The sequence below is a fragment of the Zootoca vivipara genome, chromosome 1 (assembly GCF_965207765.1).
Source record: "Zootoca vivipara chromosome 1, rZooViv2.hap1.1, whole genome shotgun sequence".
Classification (NCBI taxonomy): domain Eukaryota; kingdom Metazoa; phylum Chordata; class Lepidosauria; order Squamata; family Lacertidae; genus Zootoca; species Zootoca vivipara.
Genome location: NC_142582.1, coordinates 91,973,780 through 92,000,208, shown reverse-complemented (window position 1 = coordinate 92,000,208; position 26,429 = coordinate 91,973,780). Strand labels below are relative to the sequence as shown.

At 41.9% G+C, this 26,429-nt stretch overlaps 2 protein-coding genes across 2 annotated transcripts in view; one reads left to right on the top strand and one right to left on the bottom strand.

Moving 5' to 3' along the window:
* The window catches only part of LOC132591998 (uncharacterized), a 452,388-nt gene that overhangs the window by 96,825 nt on the left and 329,134 nt on the right, over positions 1–26,429 (top strand). The gene's annotated exons all lie outside the window — the stretch shown is intronic.
* The window catches only part of SPTBN5 (spectrin beta, non-erythrocytic 5), a 114,612-nt gene that overhangs the window by 24,636 nt on the left and 63,547 nt on the right, over positions 1–26,429 (bottom strand). Inside the window, exons 35-50 of the mRNA XM_088670333.1 lie at positions 22,282–22,386; positions 21,267–21,452; positions 19,769–19,924; positions 18,464–18,655; positions 17,080–17,172; positions 13,603–13,721; positions 11,455–11,569; positions 10,627–10,740; positions 10,138–10,262; positions 9,092–9,258; positions 8,267–8,451; positions 3,647–3,724; positions 2,804–2,976; positions 1,734–1,824; positions 599–745; positions 246–383 (exon numbers count right to left, since the gene is read on the bottom strand). Coding sequence (XP_088526459.1) covers positions 246–383; positions 599–745; positions 1,734–1,824; positions 2,804–2,976; positions 3,647–3,724; positions 8,267–8,451; positions 9,092–9,258; positions 10,138–10,262; positions 10,627–10,740; positions 11,455–11,569; positions 13,603–13,721; positions 17,080–17,172; positions 18,464–18,655; positions 19,769–19,924; positions 21,267–21,452; positions 22,282–22,386 — 2,184 coding nt within the window. The remainder of the gene's footprint in view (positions 1–245; positions 384–598; positions 746–1,733; positions 1,825–2,803; positions 2,977–3,646; positions 3,725–8,266; positions 8,452–9,091; positions 9,259–10,137; positions 10,263–10,626; positions 10,741–11,454; positions 11,570–13,602; positions 13,722–17,079; positions 17,173–18,463; positions 18,656–19,768; positions 19,925–21,266; positions 21,453–22,281; positions 22,387–26,429) is intronic.

Here is a 26,429-nt window from a genome sequence, read left to right as displayed (position 1 = left end):
TTATACTGCTGGTGGAAAATCCTTCCTCCGGCTAACCTTGACTTTTAAATTGGCAACCTGTCAACCAAACAAAGGTGAGGAATGTGTGGTCCTCCAGGTGGCATTGAACTGCACCTCCCATCAACCTTGTGAGCATAGCTAAGGGTCAGAGATGTTGGGGGTTGTAGTCCAGGTATATCTGGAAGTCGACTTCCAGCTACACCACTCTTTCTCTATTATCACCCACCCAAGATGTTTTGCTTCACCTTGTAGGCATCTTGCATCTTCCTTCTCTTTTCATGGCAGTTTTGCAGCAACTCATTCCAAAGCTCATCTATTTCCTGCATCCTGGACTGGATGGCATCAGAGGCACAATGACCCTCCTGGATCATTTTCTCTCCTTCCTGCAAATAAAGAAAATCAAAGTCTTTTCTCTTGTTGGCTCATCTTTCTGAACTGGGCAACATCTTTCTGAACTACATCCTTAAGTATCAACAGTTTCAAGCAATCTCATCTTCCTTGGGACTCATAATTAAGCTCAAGTAATTTTATTTCTGTTGGCCAAGCATTCTTTTGGTCAGTGAACCAGACTTCTCTGGCAGCCCCTCTTCAGACTTACAGCTTTGATTCTATCTAGGTGGCTTCTGTTGGCCACAATCTCTGCCTGGAAAGTCTGCTGCTTTTGCAGTTTGGCCTGAAGGTTGCTTGGGTCTCTCCAGCTCTCATCCAGAGCAATGCTGTTTTTTTCATTCATCCAGGCAGCCACCTTTGGGGAGAAACAACAAGGAAGTGAAAAAGGCAAACAAGGCTGGCAGTGTCTTCTGTTCCTCCATCAGGCTTCCCACTTTGAGCACTTCCAGGCTGACAATATTTACTGGGTGGGGCTCAATCACAGACAGCAAATTCAGGTTGCACAGCAGAAGCTGATTTGGAGCTCTTTCATAACAAGTGAGCTCCCCCCAAACAGCAGATTTTTTGCGATAATGAAAGTGATGGGAGAATGCAGTAGAGTGGAAGATGTGGGATGACACTTGCTTTGGACGCAACGTCATCTGGCTTCCTTGCAAACCAATCAGAGTGACTGCTCAATAACAAGTTGCCCTTAGGAAAAGGAGACTCACAAAGAAAATGTTGTAGATCACACTCCAGCATTAACACCCAGGATGACTTACAGTTAAGAGATCCCGCAGAGTTCTTTCAGAACTATTCCTCTATTTGCTTTCCTCCAGGTATTGTAACTAATTAATGTGCAGAAATGGTTCATGGCAGGCTCCAGCCTTCTCCGTCTCCATATATACACTGAATGCCTGGAAGGAGCTCCCACATGTGGAATTGTCAGAGAAAGGGCTCTGTCCACACAAGCAGGTTCCCAATCAGTAACAAGGCCCTTACTCTCATGCACAGATCTCCATTCAGGCATTCATTCTGGCAGTGGCTTTCTGGAGCTTCAGACAGTGGTCTCTCCAGGATCAAACCCTCTGGAGATGCAAAGGATTGATCCTGAGATCATTTGTATGCAATGCATTTGTATGTTTCCATAAGGGGTGAATTATCTCACTTGTTATCTACACTTCACAGAAAGGCTTTAAATTCAGTTGATGTTTGCAGAGCCCATGAGGTGCCCTCCAAGGTATTCCATGATTTGCTCCATTTTCTGTCTCCCAGCATCCACACACATTACTTCATATCAGACAATGCTAACTGGATCTCACATCATGGCTTAAATTAATCTCAGCAAATAAAATAGATTATACCTCAAAGGAATCCCGTAGAAATTTTTGTAGTAGCCACGACTGCTCCAGCAGACGTCTACGAGCTAAAACAACTTCCAGAAGCCTCTCCTTTCTAAGAAGAAGAAGAAGAAGAAGAAGAAGAAGAAGAAGAAGAAGAAGAAGAAGAAGAAGAAGAAACATTGCTGGTGATAACTGAACTTTCTCACAATCTACTTCCAAATGAGATCAAAATACAGTGGTACCTCGGTTTAAGTACACAATTGGTTCTGGAAGTCTGTACTTAACCTGAAGCATACTTAACCTGAAGCAAACTTTCCCATTGAAAGTAATGGAAAGAGGATTAATCCGTTCCAGACAGGTCCGCAGAGTATTTAAACTGAAAGTACTCAAACCGAAGTGTACTTAAACCGAGGTATGACTGTATATGCTTAACTTTTGGGACAGATATTCTCACTAGAATCCAAGAACCACAGAACTGAGCAGGGCTGGCAAGAAGGCAGGAAGGTCACTAACAGAGTAGCATCCAAAAATGAGCATATCTGAAGCACATATTCCCAGACATTCCTAGCGCTATGAACATCTGTAAATATTATGTACATTTCCCAAAGTGGGGCACTGGTAGCTGAGTAAGTGCACTTTTATTTGAAAGAGCTTCTGATAAACTGGAATACCATAGGATGAATGGTAAGTAATCAAGAAATCGTTTAAAAGATGGGTCTCTGTTTGAGGTGTACAGCCTTTTTCAGACAGACAGTTATATTCCCCCATGGGGAACCTTCCAGGGGACACATGAAAATAGCAGGGGGCACTAGAGGCAAACATGAGCAGAGCAACAGATGTAACACACTTTCCACTCAAAAGTCAGAACACACCCCAACACACACATCTTCCCATCAACCATCCTTGTAGGCATCAGCACAATTCAAGGCGACACTCCCACTGAGCAGAAGCACTCAAAGGGGCTGGTGAGTGTATTCTGGGGCCAGAGAGAGAAGGCTGGAGGGCCACAGTGGCTCCCCTGAGCCTGAGATTCTCTACTCTTGCTAGGAGAGATTTTGCAGATACCACAGGAGGAAAAGGTTAGGTGCTACCTCCTGAGAACTGCTTGGCACTTGTTCATGATGTTCTCGGAGTCATAATGCTGGCTGTCCCTCAGTTGCTGGGCACGTGAGGCCATCATGTCAATCTTCTCCAGCTGGGTTTCCAGGGCCTTTTCAAACTGCATGTGTTTTTGATGCAGGCTCTCCACGCTGGATACCGAATCCTGAAGAGGATGGCAAAAATCGGCAACATAGGAAACAACCTTGTATCAGCCCAGCCACTGGCCATGTTTGCTGAAGTTGACAGGAGTTGTAGTTCAGCAACTTCTGGAGGACCAAGGGTTCACTTCACCTCATCTAATCAGTATATAACTGGATATACCCGGGGTGGAACTTGGCACCTCCTGCATACAAAGCAATTGTTCTTCCACTGAGCTTAGGGTCCACTGTCAAAGCTGGGGAATGCTTTTATTTTAGGATTCAAATGTCCATTGATCTAAAGTTTCCAGCGGGTCAGGATAGTTTTGCTTGTTGAATGCAAGACCACAGAATATGGGGGTATCATCAAAAGCTCTGGTTGACTATGTGGCTTTGTAATTCATCAGTGTTTTCAGAGTCTGCCCTAATACATGTGCATTATTAGAAAGAATAGGCAGACTGGAGGATGGTGTAAGAGAGGAGAGAGTGAGGAATAGGAAACTACTAAATAAAGCCAATGGTAGCAGGAGACAATAGGTGAGGAATCCCATGTGCCTTTTGGCAAAGAAAGCTAAAAGTAAGTTTTCCTAAGGGTGATTTTTTTTTAAAAAAGGAGGGTTTTTTACACTTTCTACTCTGTGCCAACGTCTTCTCCCTCTAGTTGAAAATAGAAAACATATAGCTCATTTTTCTTACCCCCAAGTCTTTGTTTGCTAAGAAGGCCTCTTTGCTGCTAAGCCAGCTTTCATTCTGCTCCACATAACCTAAGAATGTCTGTGCAGGGGAGAGAGAAGGATGGTGAGCACAAAATACAATGGGGCTTACTTGCAAGAAAATATGCTTAGGATAGGTACCGGTGGAAGATCTAACATTACTTATAAGCATCCAAGTCATTGCCAATATTAAAAAGCGGCACAGCAGACAGTTCCAGGATTCAGAGTCATTACTATATCCAGTGGTGACTGGATTTCCACCCCACCCCTTGCACCAGGAATTAGGAAGTGGTCTTATGTCAGAGGATATACCTGCTGAACCCAGTAATGTCTACTCTGACTGGCAGCTGCTCTCCAGGGTCTTAGGAAGAGGTCTTTCACATCTCCTGATACCTTATCATTTAGCTGGAGATGCTAGGGACTTTCTACATGCAATTCAAGTGCTCTGACAATTATCTAAGTAAACCACTAATGAATGAAAGAGTGCTCCTCAATGGATGCTTTGTGCCATGGTCTTCTCAGTGAGAAACAGAAGCCATTTTCTACATATCAATGAATAGAGAAAATAGCTTCCATGTGAAAAGGCATGTTGTTGTTGTTTAGTCGTTTAGTCGTGTCCGACTCTTCGTGACCCCATGGACCATAGCACGCCAGGCACTCCTGTCTTGCACTGCCTCCCGCAGTTTGGTCAAACTCATGTTCGTAGCTTCGAGAACACTGTCCAACCATCTTGTCCTCTGTCGTCCCCTTCTCCTAGTGCCCTCAATCTTTCCCAACATCAGGGTCTTTTCCAAGGATTCTTCTCTTCTCATGAGGTGGCCAAAGTATTGGAGCCTCAGCTTCACGATCTGTCCTTCCAGGGAGCACTCAGGGCTGATTTCCTTAAGAATGGATAGGTTTGATCTTCTAGCAGTCCATGGGACTCTCAAGAGTCTCCTCCAGCACCATAATTCAAAAGCATCAATTCTTCGACGATCAGCCTTCTTTATGGTCCAGCTCTCACTTCCATACATCACTATTGGGAAAACCATAGCTTTAACTATACGGACCTTTGTCGGCAAAGTGATGTCTCTGCTTTTTAAGATGCTGTCTAGGTTTGTCATTGCTTTTCTCCCAAGAAGCAGGCGTCTTTTAATTTCGTGACTGCTGTCACCATCTGCAGTGATCAAGGAGCCCAAGAAAGTAAAATCTCTCACTGCCTCCATTTCTTCCCCTTCTATTTGCCAGGAGGTGATGGGACCAGTGGCCATGATCTTGGTTTTTTTGATGTTGAGCTTCAGACCATATTTTGCGCTCTCCTCTTTCACCCTCATTAAAAGGTTCTTTAATTCCTCCTCGCTTTCTGCCATCAAGGTTGTGTCATCTGCATATCTGAGGTTGTTGATATTTCTTCCGGCAATCTTAATTCCGGCTTGGGATTCATCTAGTCCAGCCTTTCGCATGATGAATTCTGCATATAAGTTAAATAAGCAGGGAGACAATATACAACCTTGTCGTACTCCTTTCCCAATTTTGAACCAATCAGTTGTTCCATATCCAGTTCTAACTGTAGCTTCTTGTCCCACATAGAGATTTCTCAGGAGACAGATGAGGTGATCAGGCACTCCCATTTCTTTAAGAACTTGCCATAGTTTGCTGTGGTCGACACAGTCAAAGGCTTTTGCATAGTCAATGAAGCAGAAGTAGACGTTTTTCTGGAACTCTCTAGCTTTCTCCATAATCCAGCGCATGTTTGCTATTTGGTCTCTGGTTCCTCTGCCCTTTCGAAATCCAGCTTGCACTTCTGGGAGTTCTCCGTCCACATACTGCCTAAGCCTGCCTTGTAGAATTTTAAGCATAACCTTGCTAGCGTGTGAAATGAGCGCAATTGTGCGGTAGTTGGAGCATTCTTTGGCACTGCCCTTCTTTGGAATTGGGATGTAGACTGATCTTCTCCAATCCTCTGGCCATTGCTGAGTTTTCCAAACTTGCTGGCATATTGGGTGTAGCACCTTAACAGCATCATCTTTTAAAATTTTAAATAGTTCAGCTGGAATATCATCACTTCCACTGGCCTTGTTATTAGCAATGCTTTCTAAGGCCCATTTGACTTCACTCTCCAAGATGTCTGGCTCAAGGTCAGCAACCACACTACCTGGGGTGTATGAGACCTCCATATCTTTCTGGTATAATTCCTCTGTGTATTCTTGCCACCTCTTCTTGATGTCTTCTGCTTCTGTTAGGTCCTTACCACTTTTGTCCTTGATTATGGTAATCTTTGTACGAAATGTTCCTTTCATATCTCCAATTTTCTTGAACAGATCTCTGGTTTTCCCCATTCTATTGTTTTCCTCTATTTCTTTGCATTGCTCATTTAAGAAGACCCTCTTGTCTCTCCTTGCTGTTTTTTGGAAGTCTGCATTCAGTTTCCTGTATCTTTCCCTATCTCCCTTGCATTTTGCTTGCCTCCTCTCCTCCGCTATTTGTAAGGCCTCGTTGGATAGCCATTTTGCTTTCTTGCATTTCCTTTTCCTTGGGATGGTTTTCGTTGCTGCCTCCTGTATAATGTTACGAGCCTCCATCCATAGTTCTTCAGGCACTCTGTCCACCAAATCTAAATCCTTAAACCTGTTCCTCACTTCCACTGTGTATTCATAAGGGATTTGATTCAGATTGTATCTTACTGGCCCAGTGGTTTTTCCTACTTTCTTCAGTTTAAGCTGGAATTTTGCTATAAGAAGCTGATGATCTGAGTTACAGTCAGCTCCAGGTCTTGTTTTTGCTGACTGTATAGAGCTTCTCCATCTTTGGCTGCAGAGAATATAATCAATCTGATTTCGATGCTGCCCATTTGGTGATATCCATGTGTAGAGTCGTCTCTTGTGTTGTTGGAAGAGAGTGTTTGTGATGACCAGCTTGTTCTCTTGACAGAACTCTATTAGCCTTTGCCCTGCTTCATTTTGAACTCCAAGGCCAAACTTGCCAGTTGTTCCTTTTATCTCTTGATTCCCTACTTTAGCATTCCAATCCCCTGTAATGAGAAGAACATCCTTCTTTGGTGTCATTTCTAGAAGTTGTTGTAGGTCTTCATAGAATTGGTCAATTTCACTTTCTTCAGCACCGGTAGTTGGTGCATAAACTTGGATTACTGTGATGTTAAAAGGTCTGCCTTGGATTCGTATCGAGATCATTCTGTCATTTTTGAGATTGCATCCCATTACAGCTTTTGCCACTCTTTTGTTGACTATGAGGGCCACTCCATTTCTACTACGGGATTCTTGCCCACAGTAGTAGATATGATAGTCATCCGAACTGAATTCGCCCATTCCCTTCCATTTTAGTTCACTGATGCCCAGGATGTCGATATTTATTCTTGTCATCTCATTTTTTACCACATCCAGCTTACCTCCACTCATGGTTCTTACATTCCAGGTTCCTATGCAATATTTTTCTTTACAGCATCGGACTTTCCTTTCGCTTCCAGGCATATCCGCAACTGAGCGTCCTTTCGGCTTTGGCCCAGCCGCTTCATCAGCTCTGAATCTACTTGTACTTGTCCTCCGCTCTTCCTCAGTAGCATGTTGGACGCCTTCCGACCTGAGGGGCTCATCTTCCAGCGTCATAACTTTTATATGCCTGTTGTCTTTGTCCATGGAGTTTTCTTGGCAGGGATACTGGAGTGGCTTGCCAGTTCCTTCTCCAGGTGGATCACGTTTAGTCAAAACTCTCCACTATGACCTGTCCGTCTTGGGTGGCCCTGCATGGCATAGCTCATAGCTTCTCTGAGTTATTCAAGCCCCTTCGCCACGACAAGGCATTGATCCATGGTTTAATAAACACGACTATTAAACCAAGATGAGTTCCAGTTATGCTCATTGATAAATCAAGCCATATCAACATATAAATATAAATATAAATCAAGCCTGACAAAATATCTTTGTTTTATGCATTTTAGGGAAACACATAGACACACACTGCCCAAAATTGAAACAGGAGGATATATCTAAGTTAACTGATGGTTTCAGTTTGAGCTGAAGATAAGTTTAGTGTAGGGATGTAGGAGAATTGCACTCATTCACATTTTAATGCAAACCGACTTAATTTGCTTGCACTTTGGATAATAAATGAATCAAAACACAATTTTGCACTTTTCTGGATTTTGCAACACCATTCTCCAACAACAACAACAACAACAACGTGTGCACATTACATTAGAAGAAAGTGTACACAAAAATATGTGCATTGGTGAAAATTGTATGCAAAAATGAATTGTATTTGAGAGGAAAGGCATTCAAAAAGGTGTATATTAAGAAAAGTGTAAAGAAAACTGTATATGAATTTTCATGTGGACATTAAAACAACAACCATGCAGAAATGGGGAAAACTAAGATTAGAAAAAGAAGAAACTAACTGACATTCATTCATTTTTAGTTTACTGAACCAAGACAAAAGCAGCAACATATTGCAGTTCTTTAAGTGCATTCTTTCCTTCTTCCCCTTTGAGTCCATAATTCTAAGCCTACCACTTTCTCCATCTATCAACCAGAAACAGCTACTGACAGATGTTTCCTCACAGCACTTGCTCTGGTCTTGGTTGGCTGTCTCAGACCATTTCCCCACCAACCTGCAAATCCATGGCTTGAAGCAGTTTCAGATTCTGTTCTTGCCAGATCTGGACCATTTCAGTCAAGGCCTGTTGAAGTCCAGTGAGAGAATGGTGGATCTCAGGGGTTGCATAATGACCGGAGTTGGCAAGTGTTTGACCGTAGCTGCTGAGCGCCCCGAACCTTTCCCCTCGTGCTTCAATTTCTTCCTAAAAAGATGTTGGGTAGATTGATGTCAAATGTTCATGCAGAAATACAGCTACCCAAAAGTACAGGTCATTAGGGGACAAAAATAGGTTCCGTAGAGTACCTTCCAATACTAATATTTATATGGAAAGTCATTAGTCTTTGAGTTGTCACTGAAACTGCACAGGAAACTCTGAGAGCTAATAAATATAGAGAACAAATGATTCATTCTCTAGCCTGAGCATATAGTTGGTCCCTCTCCAAGTCAATATATTTTTGTTGTCATTGAAAAGTTTGCAATAAATGACAGAAGTTTTAATACTGTTGCTGGCATTCATCTGTCTCAAGAGGGTGAAGTCAAACTGCTATGTTATAAGTACCTAAGTAATCTCCCTTCCCCACAGAATGGTTCCTTGTGCTTGCTTCTGAGTAAGAAAAAAGCACAATATGTAGATGCAGGCTATGTGCTAAATCAGGCATCCCCAAACTGCGGCCCTCCAGATGTTTTGGCCTACAACACCCATGATCCCTAGCTAACAGTGGTCAGGGATGATGGGAACTATAGCCCAAAACATCTGTGCTAAATATGTAGCTTGATTCTGAATGAGGCAATGGAATCCATGAACAGGATGCCTATAGCCAGCTGATGTGATTCATACTTGCCTTTCTTTCCTGATGTTCTTCGATCATACTTTCTGCTTCAGCTAGACTTCTAGGAAGACCACCAGCCTCCATTCGACCTTTGACCTCTTGAATCCAGTCCAGGAGTTCCTTCATTTCAGAATTAAACTTCTGCAGCTGGTAAGAGGCCGCCAACTTCTCACCCCTGTCACACAAAGAACAATCTAGTAGCCGTTCTGACTGGACCTACCTGCAGCATTTCCCGGCAGTACTTCTTGCATGGAAACAATTCCTAAGCATATCTTTGCTGGAATAGAGCCAAGTTCAGTGAAAATAGAAAGCTTGCAAACTGAACTCAAGACAGCAAAGAAAACATATTGTGCCATGTGTGGAGAGCCTTGCAAGTCCGTTACCTATAAAATTACACTTTCTCCCTTTCTCCTTTAGCGACATTCACACACACACACACACACACACACACACACACGGAAATATGACAGCACATTACACATACTCAACTCATGTACCATCCAAGTTTTGCCCCTAACATCTTTGTGGTGTAACATCTTTTGTGGTGTAGACATATTATGGTACTCATGGTAGCAGGGCTAGAGTGGTACCCAATGTTTTCCTGAATCTGGAACCTGGATACCACCCCAAGTAGAGGCTATATGCCAGCAGTGGGAGGGTCCAGAGGCAAATGTGAGCAGAATTCTACCTTTGTACAGTAGGCAAGTTTCTACATTGGGTTATTGCTTTTATTTTTATTTTATATATTGTGTTCTTTTCTGTGAACAGTCCTGAGACCTTCGGGTATAATGTGGTTAAATAAATAAATAAACAAACAAACAAACCACCAGACAAAGAAGAAACATTATGAAAAGTCCAAGGTCACATTCTAGACAGGGGGGGAAAACATTCAAGAGTGCAACTCAGAACTGGTAAGAAGTATGGCCTAGGGAGAGCCCCAAGGGCCAGACCGAGAGCTCTAGAGGGCCACATTTGGCCCCTGAGCTGGAGGTTCCCCATTCTTGGGGTAACAATGTCTACAGGATGGAGGTGGCCATGTTCTAAGTATTTTTACCTTTGCTTGGTCTGGCCCTGAAGTCGTAGCCAGTTGTTTTTCATTTCCTTTTGCTTCATAGTCAGCTTGTCAGTTATGGAGGACGGATTCCTCTTGCATAGTGGAAAGGATTCTAGCTCCAGAGCCTGAAAAAAGCATAAGCACACTGTGTAATGGCCCCTTCTAAAAAACAAACAAACACCTCTTTTGATTTTGGACATTTATGCCCTACTTTTCTGTTCACAAAATATAATACACAAAGAAAGACAAGAAAAATAATCTTAGTAATGAAACCATCCATGGAAGATCACAAAGTAAACTACTGGGAACATAATATGGCAAAACTAGCCCCCCAAGACCCTCTTTACAACACCATGATCCACTGTAAACTGATGCGACATGATTACTGCATTAGCTTAAAATAGTATGCAAGACAAATGTCAATGGATGTGTCAATATAGTATTTACCATTTGCATTTCAGGATATTAACTATTTATTTATTTTTTTACCTCTATCTTGGATTGAATGACACCAGTTTCCCTCTCCATTTCTTCATGTTTTCGAATTAGGTTTTCTACACTTTCCATATCTTTCCCATAGTACAGTGTTTGTATCAGTGCACTCTTAAGGAAATAAAGATATTTGTGGGGTGGGGGGGTAGGGGAAGGAGAGAAAAAGATCACAGGTCAGATCTTTTAAGCACCTTCAACTTCTTTCCTTCTTTCATTTCTAGACCATTTTCATTCAGCATCTCAAACTGGTTTAAAGAGAAAGCAGTAAAACAAAAAGTATTATAAGACGTCATGGAATATGCACTTCATAGCATGGGCGTCCGTAAAAAGCTAGCATCAATGGTTTGCAAACGCCAGTGTAAAAAGGCCGGTTATTCATAAACAATGGAAACAAACCATCATTGGTGCCTGCCATTTTGCAGGAAGAAGTTGACACTTTTTACATGCCTTGAGTTCTCTTGGGGAAAAGGGAAGGGTACAAATAAACATATAATAACAGCAATAATTTTGGATCATTTTGCAGTATATACACAGTAAAGTTTACGGAACAAGTTCAGTTTAAACTGAACCTACTTATGACAAGATCTCTCTAGAGAATAGGCTATTTTACTACTTTGTGGGTAACCCCAATCACAAAGAAGAGAAATACTGCAATAGCTGAAATGGCTTGATGGCATCTCAGCTTTCATTTTTGCACATATTCCTATAAGAAAATGCCACCCCTGCATTTCTCAGTTTATTTGGGTCACTGGAATTTCCATCATTTTAGGGAACTCGCCACCAAGGGGATAATAGGAATGGAAACTTGATAACAAAACAAATCACCTTTTCACTTATTCTTTCGGTGATATCATCCATTTCTCTGATCAAGCTATGGACCTCCAGAGCTCCTTCCAACTTTCTTCTATATGATTTGAGATCACCATGGAAACTGTTCCACCTATTATTGAAATAATTCATTTTATTGGAGCAGATCACATTGTTCAAAGATGGGAGTCAGAAGCTACTTTCAAAACCTGCACTTTGGTTTATGAGACCTCTCAACCACTGCCCTGCTTCGCTTACATAGACATTTAAACAAATGGAAATGAAGGTATGTAAAAAGTGGTTAAGAGAAAAGTTGAAGAATACAGATTACATGTGGAGTTATTAATTAAATGGAGGTTGTCATTATAATACAGTCATACCTCGGCGGTTTGAGTATTTTCAGTTTAAGTACTCCATGGACCTGTCTGGAACGGATTAATCCACTTTCCATTACTTTCAATGGGAAAGTTCGCTTCAGGTTAAGTACACTTCAGGTTAAGTACAGACTTCTGGAACCAATTGTGTTTGTAAACCGAGGTACCGCTGTAATTTTTCTTGGTATGGGTGGCCTGATGGCCAAAGCTTAGTTTTTTCTAAGACAGAAGTTTCTAATATTAGCCATAGGAAAATACATTTTAATAGCTTTATTCTGCAAAGTTATAGCCGATTAGCCTAGTTATAGCCTATTAGAACTTCTCTCTGGGAATTTTTTTTTTGGTCTGTCCAAGCTGCAAAGTAAACTTAAGTTGCATTCATGAATCCCAAGTTGCTCTGTGGGTTATCTTAGGCCATGGCTGGAAACCTGCCAGATTCAGAAAGGAGCTGTCTTAGAAACAGCTTGAGAAAGTACATGGCTAGGAAGATATCGTGCTGATTGATCTCCATTCATAATTCTGTTGCCTTTTGGTTCTGCCAAGCTTGGCCTAGAGACTAGTCTAACCTAGTAATGACACCACTGGCATCAGCATGCTAATTGGCTGCCAAGGTCAATTAGCAAGACATTATGAGTTGTGCTCAAAGCATAGCAGGGTGCTGTGAAAGACAGCTTTGGAAATGTTGTCATAAAGGAAGCCTCACCACTTGGGAGTTAATAGGTATGACAGTGGACATTGATGACAACTGAAGATCATTTATCCTATGGAATAAACCTGGGTTTAAGAGATAAGAATGATGGTTGACTTCTCCTTTGGTGTACATCTTGTAGTTCACCCCACAACTTTATTTTCTTGCATTCCCCCTTCCCTTCACTAAAAGCTGAAAACTAAATACAATTCCTGTAGAAAAAATGAAATATTTGGACAGAGGAACTTGCCCAGTTGAACATCACATTTGTTCTAACACATGGGTAGGCAAACTAAGGCCCAATTGCCTTCTGGATCCATCCCACGGATGGTCTGGAAATCACTGCGTGGATCGCCAGCATGCACATTATTTCCCTCTCCCTCCCTCTCCCTCACACGGTGGTGCTTTCTCCTCCTGGCTTCTCCCTGCCCTGCCTAGAGGAGGAAGGGGGCTGGGCTATGTTGGTGGCAGCAGCAGCAGAGCTCAAGCGGTCGCCATTTTAAGCAGCCCCTCTCCGGAGCCCTTTCACGCACCGCTCATCATCACTCCACCGCTGCCGCTGCCAGCCCCTGCCGCTCGGAAGACACAGGTAAGCAGCCACCAGGGCTCGTGGTGCTTTTGCATCATCCCCCCCCCAAATAGTCCAGCCCCCCACAAGGTCTGAGGGACAGTGGACCGGCCCCTGCTGAAAAGGTTTGCTGACCCCTGTTCTAACATCACCTGTCCATGATTCTATGAGAGTATGGTTATGATAGTGAAGAATGATGAAAATACATATACCGTGTTTTTCCAAAAATAAGACACTGTCTTATATTTATTTTCCCTCAAAAAAAACCCCCCACAGTGGCTTATTTTCAGGGGATGTCTTATTTTTTTTATTAAGTATGGTGCAGTTTAACCTACAAGGTTAAACTGCCTACCACTATGGCTTATTTTGGGGGTATGGCTTATTTTTGGAGAAACACGATATGTGAAGATCAGTCTTATCAGTTTAAATCATTGCAGGTGGCACTACCAATTCCTCTTGGGCCCTGAAGCTGTCCAGTTTTGATTGTCCTGTTCATCCCCCATGGTGGACACCATTATAGATTCACACACACACACCTCTCATTCAGCTGCTTTCGGCGCTGGTATATTGTTTTCATCTCTTCCTTATTCTCCCTCTCCAGCCTCACCGCAAGGGCATTGATGGCTTTGATGTGGGCATCGTCCACTGTCACTCCCTACATGACCAACACCAAAGAGAAACAGCCAGCTTATATATAAACAATTATTAAGTAAAAGTTATGTAATTCTGCCAGAGTATCTCAGTAATACAGCCTCTGCTGTTCTGCTCACATTGCCGAATGAATGTGACCCTTGACAAAAGGGACAAACTAGACATAACATCACAAGTCACTGTATGAATGGTGTCTGGTTTGTTTTAGCGTAAACAGCAGATGCGGCCACTGGCAATCAAGATCCCAGCAAAGGGCTGGAGGCCTTAACCCTTTGAGCCCTGCTATAGTCCTATTTTGATGCCCCCCCGCATTATTGCCATTTATTTTGTAGTTTTGAGCCCTGTGACACCACTTCAAGAGGAGGGCTGTAGGACCAGTTAGTGCCCACTCTTTTCTACATAGCTATTATCGCTTTGCAGTGAAAAACAAACCAGATCATCTCCATGAATAACATTCTTCAGAAACCACCACCTTCTGTCTGTTTCAATGCACACTGGAAATGAAAATATTTGCTCACAACACATCAAACACAGATTACATTGTGACGAACCTTTTCCTGGATCATGATCAATATCCAGTTCTGAACAGTACATACCCGGTAGTTTTCTAAGGCCAAACTGTTCCGTTGCGGCACTCAAATTTTCAACTTTGCAGTAAGTACAATAAACTCACACAAGGAGTAAGGAGACATTAATTGTGGGTTTAGCAGAGCCTTGGGGGTGGGTAGGAATCAGTTAAAGAAGTATTGATTCCTTATGCACTGTGATACATACATACCACTATTCATTTTTCGGTGCACAACTGAAGGGCAAACAATGAAAGCATTTTTTCAGAAAGTTCCATTCACATTATTCAGGGTTTCCCCCCTCTTTAAGCTTCTCAACAGTCAGTAGCTTAAGGCTCAGTCTCCTAAGTTAGAGTCTGAATTGAATTGTGCAGAGAGAATGACTATGAGTTAAATTGGATTTTATAAGCATGTCCAGATTTTCACGCCTGTGTTAATGCTGAAAATAAAAGGTATCCTTTTCTGACACTTCTGGGCAGGGCTGGCCAACTCATGAGACCACATGAGGTGATTGCCTCAGGCGGCAAAAACCACAGGGGCAACAAGTATTTTACTTTTAAAAGACAACTGAAGGCGGCCCTGTTTAGGGAAGTTTTTAATGTTTGATGCTGTATTGTTTTTAATATTCGGTTGGAAGCCACCAGAGTAAATAATAATAATAATAATAATTAATAATAATAATAATAATAATAATTAATATGGTGTGGAGGGATGGCAGCCACATTTGACCTTGCAGACATCACTTGTATTGTGTTTCAGGAAGATGTCTTGTATGTCCATTAATACCCTGCACCTACACCTAAAGGAAAACTCTGATATGTGAAATGGACCTCAGCAACAGAATCCAAGCTGAGAACCACCTTACTATGCAGAAGCTACTACTGTACTTTCCAGAAGCTATTGGGAGCCATTTTTGTTTTGACAAGCTTTTCCAGCTGGATGAAAAGGTCTCTGCCATCTCTTACTTTCTGCACTTACTTATTTTGTACAGTTTTAAAAGTCAGTTGTTTTCCCCTTGCACTGTATTGAACATTCTTTTTAACTGATGTGAGTCACTATGAGATGCATGTAAAAGGTGAGCCATGAATAAATAGATAAATAGATAGACAGATAGATAGATAAATAAATAAATAATAAAAGTCTGGTAGCCTTTTTCTAATTATGACATTAAACAAAAATGATCTCCATCCTCATTCCTGTATCATTTTATCCCTGAGTGTCACGTGTTTTATCGTTCTGCTATAGCCAACAGGTTTCTGTTGAAGGCATAAGGGACCAAGAAATGTTTAGCCTTGCCTGGTCTAGCTCTGCTGATTTCCTGCAGTTGAAATGGGACAATTCTGGCATACTGCCCAGAACTGCCAGATGCATTTTCACTCCAATATTGTTGGGGAAGAGGGAAGCACTGTAGAAGAAAACCTAAGTTTGTCAAGATCCCAGCTTTCTAAGGGTTGTTATAGACACAATACAGATTTTCCTTCTGCCATTAGGAGCGAGAGACCCATAGTACAAAGATGCTTGGATAACAGGAAGAACTCTGAGTGAAGATGTAAAGAAGGGAAGACCCAGCAAACATAATCCAGCTTCAGATTGTTCCATTTGTTTCCAAACCCAGTTTGCCAGAAAACTGAGGCTCTTCCCAAACTTCCTGTTTCTTTCTGTCAAAACTGATGCCATGCACTGGGGTTGTGAACTCTGTTTATGTCTGAAAGATGGCCACACATAGAAAATTGAAAGAGGCAGCTAACATGCCACTATCACCACACAGCAGCTGGCCACAAGTGCTCAACTCAGTTCAGTGCCAAAGTTAGCAAAGCCCTGGGGAGCTATAAGTCAAATGAGTTGTGATGACTCAGCACCAGGGATGGAGAAACTGAGAGGTCACAGCAGAGAAAGATGAAACAAGCAGCTGTCATGTCATGCTGCCTTTGCTCAAAGTGTTACTATGTTTTCCTAAAGGCTTGTATTGTTTTGAAAGCTGATCTTGCCAGGACCACATTATATTGCATTATATTATATTACATTAATTATACTATATAATCTCATGTGTAGAACACATAACCTGGTCTTGGCTCATCAGAGGTTGAACTTCAAGTTACAGGACATCTCTAACTTAGTTATGACCAACGTTTCACTTTGCAAACATGCGAAGTGTGGGTGATGCCTTTGCTGTGGTAAATACTGTTGTAATGTTGGTGTAACAAGTAGTTTTGCTGCACAAATGGTAGGACTTCCTATAAGTATCAAACAAAGCTAGAAAGTCCATATTTGCCTGATTTGGGCATATATCTCACTTTGAATTCTTGGTGGTCATACAGTTTCCTGCAGCTCAGGAAAGCTTTAATTCCTTGTTAGCCTCAATGTAACGGGACTGCAACTTAATGCCAAAATTCCAGTCAAATGCTCAGTGTTCCACCATACAACTAAACTTGAGTGTCTGGCTGGATACTTAGAATCATGTTTTCGTTTTCTTGTAGAAAACATGTGATGGGCTTTCCAGATAAAGTTTACATTCAGCTTAAAATTTTAGCAAACATATGCTAGGCCCATAACTTTGTAGGTTGCTTCGTGTTACAGGATAGCTGACTGGTGTTGTAAGAGACACTGACCTATGCCAAATGATCTTTATGGCAAAAATGTTGGATTCAACCTAAAACAGGTAGACATAAGAGCTACGCCAACCAATCTAGCATTGTATTCACTCACACTTGCAGCAGCCAAATTGGTCTGAACAGCTCGCTGAAAAGTTAGATATTACCCAGCTGTGGAAGATGAATCTGGAAATGTATCTCTTACCCCTGATGCTCCTCGGAACTCATTCAGCTTTTTCATCAGCTGCAGACAGTGTTCATAGTCATTTCCCACATCACCAATATTAATCATGACTTCCTGGGAAAAGAAAAAACAGTAAAATTTGCATTCCATTAATATTTCATGCACAATGCAGGTCCAGAGTATCAACAGATGACACCCATCACCTATCACCAGGTATTTTCCCACTCTGTCCCCTATAAGTCATTCCCATTCTGAGAGTGGCAATATGCTTTTTACAGTATCAGGTAACATCATGTGTGCTGTGTTACATTCTGCTCTGGTAAAGGTATTATCAGAACCTGATCCTTGATGCCGATGCTAATACAAAGGAGGACAACTGAATTCCCACCGTCTCAGAAGCCATTTGGTTTATGAAGTCAAAACAATAGAAGTCTAAGCCACAGTTACGTATATGTGATGAAAGCTTTGTGCCTAAGGATTTCCATGCATGCTCTGGACTTATAGGAAGAGGTGCCATTTTCCATAACACAAATGAATTTCCAGCATGCCCCTGTAAGTAGCTGGCAAAAAGCTCCATATCCAACAGAAAATTCACATGACAGCTCTTTAGAGAAGGAAAATAGAGACCACTTCAAAACGGATCCTTTTTGATTTGTTAAAGAGATTTCCCATATCTTCATGATGAGCATCATTCCGAATGTTCAAATGTGTGCATTTTGCACTTTTGAAGTATCACAGACATCATTCTGAATGTTCAAATGTGTGAATTTTGCACTTTTGAAATATCACAAACACAATTTTATGTTGCAGGAAAGCACAAATTACTGGGAGAAGAGCCCTGCCATAAAACATTGTATATCCACCCCTAACACTAAGCCCATGGTCTGTTTAACAAGCCACGATTTGTTTCATGGATAAGCAAAGAAGCCATGGCTTGTCCTTCTAAAGTCTGGCTTGTTTTCCATTTTCTCTTGACTCATGCCTTGATGATGATCTACTGTGAGGTAGGCAAAGAAACCATGATTAAGCAAGGTTGTTAGGTTCAGGTACAACACCAAACCATGGTTAAAACAAGCCAACAACAAACAATGGCATTAATCATAGTTTGTTGGCAGAAAACAAACCATTAGTCTGCTGGGCTGGGCAGTTAGGTTACATAAACCATGGTTTAGGTTATGTGTGAAACAGGCCAGTATGTGTTTCAAAATGCATGTGCATGTTTGATGTGCATGCCATTCATAATTTATGCATTTGCTGTGGGAACACTGCAGAGAAAAGTTCAATAATAAATAAAACTATGTGACTCTTCTGTAAACTATTAGTATTAGTACAGTACTACCATTTTCATACGTTTATAGCTAACAGGTTTTCTATAGTTTACAACTAGCCAGTAAAATTCACTGACCTTGTCTCTGATCCAGGCCTCTACATGGTCCACTTTCTGTAGAAATTCCAGGAAATCCCTACTGTCTTCAAGCATCTTTCCACGAGCAGCAACAGCACATTTCAGTGTCTCCCACCGTTCTTGAAGCAAACGAGTCTTACGACGGATTTCCCCTGATTTAGGGTGATTCTGGCACAATAAGGCTTCTCCTTGCTTCATGTAATTAGGAAATAATTAAATAATAAGAAAAGAGGAAACACAGTATTTCCATTATGTTTCTAAGAAAAACTCAATGCCAGGGACACACAGGGCCAAACTATCAGGGATATGGGCCTGTAATAGCAGGTTCCCTGCAGCAACAGGGAGTTGGACAACACAACCATTGCAGTTCCATATAGATTTATGACTCTGTGAAACTGGATAGGGTTAAAAATGTGTGACCGCGTTTTTTAAAAGAACAAACTGCTGTTGAGAGAGCCATTATTATTTATGAATAATTTCCAGAGGCTTCCTTATAGCTGCTTCTTCTTGTCAAGGACAAGGTAGAACAAGGAATTTGTACTTATTTTTATTTTATTTTGTGCAGATAGGGAGAGAACTGGCCTCTCTCAACAGCAGTTACCGACACTACTGTTTATCCATACAGGTTGTAACCAAGCATTTTCAGTACGTGGAAACAGCTAATCTCCAGAGACCTGAAGAGATCTACACACTGGGGGATAACAATAACTTTCAAGGCTCTTCAGTCTTTTTCTTCTTTTTCTTCGGTAAAAGGTTTTAAGGCTACAGTATTCCATCTTTTAATCTGATAGTTGCAGAAGGCCCCTATAGGACCCATAGCTGCCAAGTACCCCGTATTTCCCAGGAAACCCCCGTTTTTCCTTACCGTTTCCCGGAGGTCTCCCGTTTCAGCTCCTCTCCCGTTAATCTCCCTTATTTTGGTTCCTGTCTGCGGCCATGTTTCTGGTGCCACTTTGCCCATCTATGGACACCAGAAAATGGCTGGTGCCGGCATCGGAAGTCGCATCTACACATGTCCGGAAGTGCGTAGACACAACTTCTGGTGTCGCTTTGCCCATCTATGGGCACCGAAAATGGCTGGCGTCGACACCGGAAGTTGCGTCTACGCACTTCCGGACATGCGTAGACGCGACTTCCGGCACCAACGCCGGCCATTTTCTGGTGCCCATAGATGGGTAAAGCGACACTGGAAGTTGTGTCTACGCACTTCCGATGTCGTGTGGCCGCTGATCCCGGATTTCTCCGTGAGAGACTTGGCAGGTATGACAGGACGTAAAGATCACAGCACCTCCATTCAATACTCACCATGTTAACAGTAGAAATTAGATCCTTGTGAGCCAGAATCTCAGCCTCAAATACTTGATGTTTCTGCAGAAGCTTCATTTTGTCACTCAGGTTGCTAAGATTTTGCAAAGATGGATCCTTCAGCTTTTGCATGCGTTCATCAATCCAGCTCTCTGCCTGTCACCAAAGAATAAGTGTGGTTAGTATTTCACACATATTGCTATTGCCTTCTATGTAACACTGACATCCTTGTGTTTTAAGTCACATGAATTTAACACACTGGTTTTCCTATCAATCAGAACACATCTGAAGGACTAACAAAGACTGAGATCACCCTGGTCGTGTTCTGATAATCCAAGGGCATATTCAAAACAGGCTAAATTTAATGAAAAAGTAAAGTGAGAGTTGATCCTTGGTTGTGCTGACAAAAGTACAGATTCTTTCAGAATGACAAGTTTTAACTTCTTCATATCTCTATGGCAAGAATGGGGAACCTGTGACACCCCCCCCCCCGGACATATTATTGGACTTCGAGATGCCAGAGAACTCTGATGAAAATAGAAACAGGAGCAGAAATTACTCGTCTGCTTATTTGTCTCATGTCCAGAACAGAAATCAATCCAGCAAATACAAGAGGTATTTGCTGTCTTTTTTGCTTTCACATTTGCATTGTGTTTCCTTTACAGTGAAATGAACAGGGTGGAACAACACATTGACCATGTAACTTACCTAATTAATAATATAAACTACCTAAGTTACATAATTTTGCCACACTGGTCACTGAGACAAATAACCCAGCTTCTTGTGTTAGATGAACGGCAGCTGGACAGAAATAGTGCTGCATGAAGGCAATACAGGGTAGAACAGAAAACAATGCCTTGTTACATCCCTAGTTGGACTACAATTCCCATTATCCCTGGCCATTGGCCATGGGGGCTGGGGGGAGATGTGCATAGCTTTTCCATACCTGTTCTATGGACTTCTCAGGCTACTGATACAGCTGGTCCACATAGCAAGCCATTCAGAAAATACAGCAACCATTGGGTCAGGCATAGGCAACCTTGGCTCTCCAGATGTTTTGGAACTACATCTCCCATGATCCCTAGCTAACAGGGCCACTGGTCAGGGATCATGGGAGTTGTAGTTCCAAAACATCTGGAGAGCCAAGGTTGCCTATGCCTGCATTGGGTGATTGCTGTGAAATTATATTCAGCCTCTTGCTTTTCATCCAAAGGGCCATAACCATCTGGGTAAGGCCAATTATGTGGATGCAATTAATGGAATATACACCCCCAAACCCAGCTGGGTGGCTATTCTGTGTGATCGGCCCTCCCTATATCGTAATCACTCTTGAAATGTTACAGGAGCATCATGGGATGACCACCCCACCCCCAAAATATGGCTCTCATATGTACCACATTATTTGCACTACCATGGGTACATGATTAATAGAATTGGGGTTTATGGTACTTGGGAATTACAAAATGTAATCTTGGCAATACGGTAGCATCATTCTCACCTCTGACAGATTTTGGTAGAAGAGAGCCAGCAGAAGGGCTATCTGCAGTTTTTCTTGCCTACTTTGAGAGAGATCTTTGATGCATCTTCTTCTCTCTAACATGGCATTGAGCTTGAGATTGATCTGTTTTCTATCCAGCTCACTGTCCTGCTGCAGCCTTTTTGATTGTTCCTGAAGAGACAATTCCTGAGAAGGAAACAAGCCTAAAATCAAAGCTGTGTGTTCATGTGATATACATAATCAATCAAGGGTTCCTGTTCTGTTCACAAAGTATTATTATTTTTTCTACTGGAAGGAAATATAGACACAAAAGAGCTCCTTTGAACTGCAAGTCTAAAGTTCAACCTAATGAAATTGGAGGGAATCAGAAATGCTGGATATTTGAAACTGCTGATTCTCTTTAGCCATCCTGGCTGCTGTGCCAGTAAAAATAATGTATTATATCAATGCTTTTTTTCAAGAAACATAGGTGCTGGAGCTCGCCATTAACTTCTCCCTTGTTCTCTTAGAATAGCAATGACACCTACACCCGAGAGGTGTTGGAGCTGAGCTCTGGCTGAAAAACACCTTTATTACTCTTCCCAATCCTAGGGCTATACCTGTTGAAATTATTTTGTCTTCCTTCAAAGTTTTCAGCTATTTTGCCTCAAGAACTTCCAAAGCCACTGGAAAAAAAAACCCCTATCTCCCAAATGGTGGTGTGAATCAGCTCTTGCAGCCATGATTCTGGTTGATTTCACTTAGCACAGAAATTATTCCAATTATCTTAACCAGTTCTTAAGTTCTTAACCAACTCTTAGGAACCAAACTGGGCATTTGCCTATAACCTAAATCAGGCATCCCCAAACTGCAGCCCTCCAGATGTTTTGGCCTACAACTCCCATGATCCCTAGCTAAGAGGACCAGTGGTCAGGGATGATGGGAATTATAGTACAAAACATCTGGAGGGCCAAAGTTTGGGTTTGCCTGACCTAAATACACCTTCCTTTAAGGTCAGGATCTTATAAGTGTTTACCTTTTCAACCTGAGAGGCCAGAAGCTTCTCAAAAGCCTCATGTTTCTTTATCTGCTGCTCCACCTCATCCACTGTGCTCCCAAAGTCACTGCTTTTCAAATATGTCTGTGGATAATGAAAATCAATTTTGGTTAAGATTGTTATATTTGATCAAGGAGTTATTGGGACATATCTTGTTACTTCCCTGAAAGTGTGTCACCAAAGGCTAGGTGTTCAAAAGATTCCTGTAACCTCAGGTTATATCTTTTCTAAAGAACATACATAGTTTGTCTGATCCGTTGAAAGAGTAGGGACATCTGAGCACTCCTTGAAAAAACCCACAACTAATCTTTTCCGAGACTATTTAAAATGAGGAACAAGAAATGTCTCTCATTGCTCAGTGGAACACTGGCATGGAGAGGCATATTAATGTAAAGGCACAATTCTTCAAATAAAACATGCAGTGGAACAGCAGTAGGTGGTAAAAGGGTTGTAAGATGGATGGTAAGGGGTCACTGTACTATATTTTGTCTTTTGGCTAAAACATCTTCAAGGGATAAGGAATGTTGAGGAATAAGAAGCTATCAGGCTGTATTCATTAACAAACCTGAAAGCATATTTTAAAAATAAAATGAAGATTGCGGATGGTTATTGCACTTTTAGTCAAATCAATCACTCAGACCATTTTAGTTGCATTGCTTGCTCAGGGAAATTTGGATGTCTGGAAGTTACAGTAGCAGAATTCTTGTTTGAAAATGCTATTTAGCTGCTGCTATTTATCAAAGTCTACCTGCTTTCTTTTGTGATAGGACATGAAATTGCACTCGTATGACTAGAAGGATGCATAATAGCATCTGTCTGAAGGTATGAGTGATAGACACAAAAGTATGGCAGTATGAAAGTGCCCTTTGGAGCCTGGTATTTTGTAGTTCTACATCCAAAACTCCAGTTGCATGTGGAAAAGTCAATTGCAGATGGACTGCTGGTCTAGTTAAGCAAAACTAAACTGCTAGCAGCTTTATACGTCTGTGGAATTTTAAATGTCACATTGAAAGCTGTCAAATCTCTGCTGTTACTAAACATTGCATGGCTTCTGCTTGACCACAATTGCGTCAAAACAAGATGAGCTACATTAGCAGTAGTACAGTTTTATACAGCTTGTGGCCTGGCAAGTTGAACGCAGTCCATCAGCAATATATTATGCTCCTCTTGATACCGTCTCTGCTTTTTGCACTCCCTAACAGCATGCAATGTAAACAAGGGATCTATTGAATCATAGAATCATAGAATCATAGAGTTGGAAGAGACCACAAGGGCCATCCAGTCCAACCCCCTGCCAAGCAGGAAACACCATCAAAGCATTCCTGACAGATGGCTGTCAAGCCTCTGCTTAAAGACCTCCAAAGAAGGAGACTCCACCACACTCCTTGGCAGCAAATTCCACTGCCGAACAGCTCTTACTGTCAGGAAGTTCTTCCTAATGTTTAGGTGGAATTTTCTTTCTTGTAGTTTGAATCCGTTGCTCCGTGTCCGCTTCTCTGGAGCAGCAGAAAACAACCTTTCTCCCTCCTTTATATGACATCCTTTTATATATTTGAACATGGTTATCATATCACCCCTTAACCTTCTCTTCTCCAGGCTAAACATACCCAGCTCCCTAAGCCGTTCCTCATAAGGCATCGTTTCCAGGCCTTTGACCATTTTGGTTGCCCTCTTCTGGACACGTTCCAGCTTATCAGTATCCTTCTTGAACTGTGGTGCCCAGAACTGGACACAATACTCCAGGTGAGGTCTGACCAGAGCAGAATACAGTGGTACTATTACTTCCCTTGATCTAGATGCTATACTCCTATTGATGCAGCCCAGAATTGCATTGGCTTTTTTAGCTGCTGCATCACACTGCTGACTCATGTCAAGTTTGTGGTCAACCAAAACTCCTAGATCCTTTTCACATGTACTGCTCTCAAGCCAGGTGTCTCCCATCCTGTATCTGTGCCTTTCATTTTTTTTGCCCAAGTGTAGTACTTTACATTTCTCCTTGTTAAAATTCATCTTGTTTGCTTTGGCCCAGTTGTCTAATCTGTTAAGGTCATTCTGAAGTGTGATCCTGTCCTCTGGGGTGTTAGCCACCCCTCCCAACTTGGTGTCATCTGCAAACTTGCTCAGGATTCCCTCAAGCCCATCATCCAAGTCATTGATAAAGATGTTGAACAAGACTGGGCCCAAGACAGAACCCTGTGGCAGCCAGGGTCCCTGTGGAATCCTTGGCAGCCAGCCATACATGGTTGGTGGGCTGCATTTGGCTTGATACAGACCACAGGTTGTGCAAGTCTGCAGTAATAAATCTAGCTAGTGTTGATGACATGCAGAAAAATGTATTTACTAAGTTGTCCTCAATAACAGGAACGGATTCAGCTAGATCCTGCGCATGCTCACTTGGAATCCAGTCCTGCTGATTTCACCGAGACTCAGGAGCTTGTACATCAGATCTAGTATTATATCAGACTGAGGGTGGAATAAGGCACACACTGATTTTGTTAGATGCCTTTTAAAAATGTAAATATGTGTGTTTTTATTACTATTATTATACAGCTTAGCCCCCAAATAGGCTTCTAAGCAGTTTGCTGAGCAGTTACACAAGCTTTGAAGTCTAAGCATCAAAACATAAAATTAAATTAAATTACAGAATAAAGCATTTCCATAAAACACTAAAATTTACTTCCACAACATATCCACATCAACATGTACCAATGATCAAAGACTGCCTAACATTCTGCCATTTCCCTACACGGAAATAATATTTGCACCATTAACTATCCGGCTGATGTGAAAGGCAACAAATATTCACAGAGCAGTACTTTACACAGTATTATAAATGGGATTTCTCACTCATCCCCCGCCCCCCACATTCATGGCCTTCAGATGCCACTTTATCTGAAGCTGAGTAAGATTATAATAGAAAAAAATTCCGTCAGTAGCACCTTAAAGACCAACTAAGGTTTTATTTTGGTATTTTGGTATGAGCTTTCGTGTGCATGCTTTAAGGTGCTACTGAAGGAATTTTTTTCTATTTTGCTTCGACTCAGACCAACACGGCTACCTACCTGTAACTAAGATTATAATGTGCTTGTCTGGAATACACATGTGCCCATTCCAAATAACGATGGGTGGTGACACAACACATGCATTGGTCCTGCGTGTCAGCCCTGCCCTAACACTCCACACACAGTGCCTGCAAGTGTATAAACTGTATGCACATATGCTGTGGGCAGGGGGTTTATGCCCTTTTATTTTTTCAGGGTACAGACCACACATTGAAAGCCTACCTGCATAAAAGCTTGCATGCCTTTAGGGTCTCTGTGCAGAAAGTCATATGAATGTGTAGAGCAGGCATCCCCAAACTTCGGCCCTCCAGATGTTTTAGACTACAATTCCCATCTCCCCCAACCACTGGTCCTGTTAGCTAGGGATCATGGGAGTTGTAGGCCAAAACATCTGGAGGGCCACAGTTTGGGGATGCCTGGTGTAGAGCATTGGGACAGGGGTGGTGAATGAGATTCTGCTTCCTTCCCGCTTTCCCTGCATCCATTCACGTAGCACAGCTGTTTGCCTCTGGCTATGGGGCAGGGCTTTCCCTGCTCCATTCCAGGGACCACAACAACAGAATTAGGTTTTAATAAACACACCGAGTCACATTTTTCTGTCATAAAAAAAAAACATTTATTTATTTTTGAAACATCTCCCAGGAAAATGAAATATTATGCAAGGTATGGCATGGTGGCAATGTCAAGATGCTTGCATCTTGAGCTTTTGTATAGAGATGTAGAATGCAGGGCCCCAGAATCATGACTTAAGATTAAATTCTACCCTTTGCCTCTCTGCTAGTCTCACTACAAAAACATTATGGAAAAAGTAAGACATAAGAAAAATCAGGCGATTCCCCCCCTCAAAAAAAACAACCTTGTTCATAAGCAATGACAAACATAATGAGATTACAGAATGGACTATGGATGAGTAGAAACGTCTTTTGGTTTGGGGCTTTTCAACAGGTTTTAGATCATTTCAGCTGAATCCATTTCAGCTGATCATTTCAGCTGAAATGTTATCTATTTTAAAATTCCAGCTCCCAACATGCTAGCTTATATGCAAGGAGTCGGGACACAGCAAGC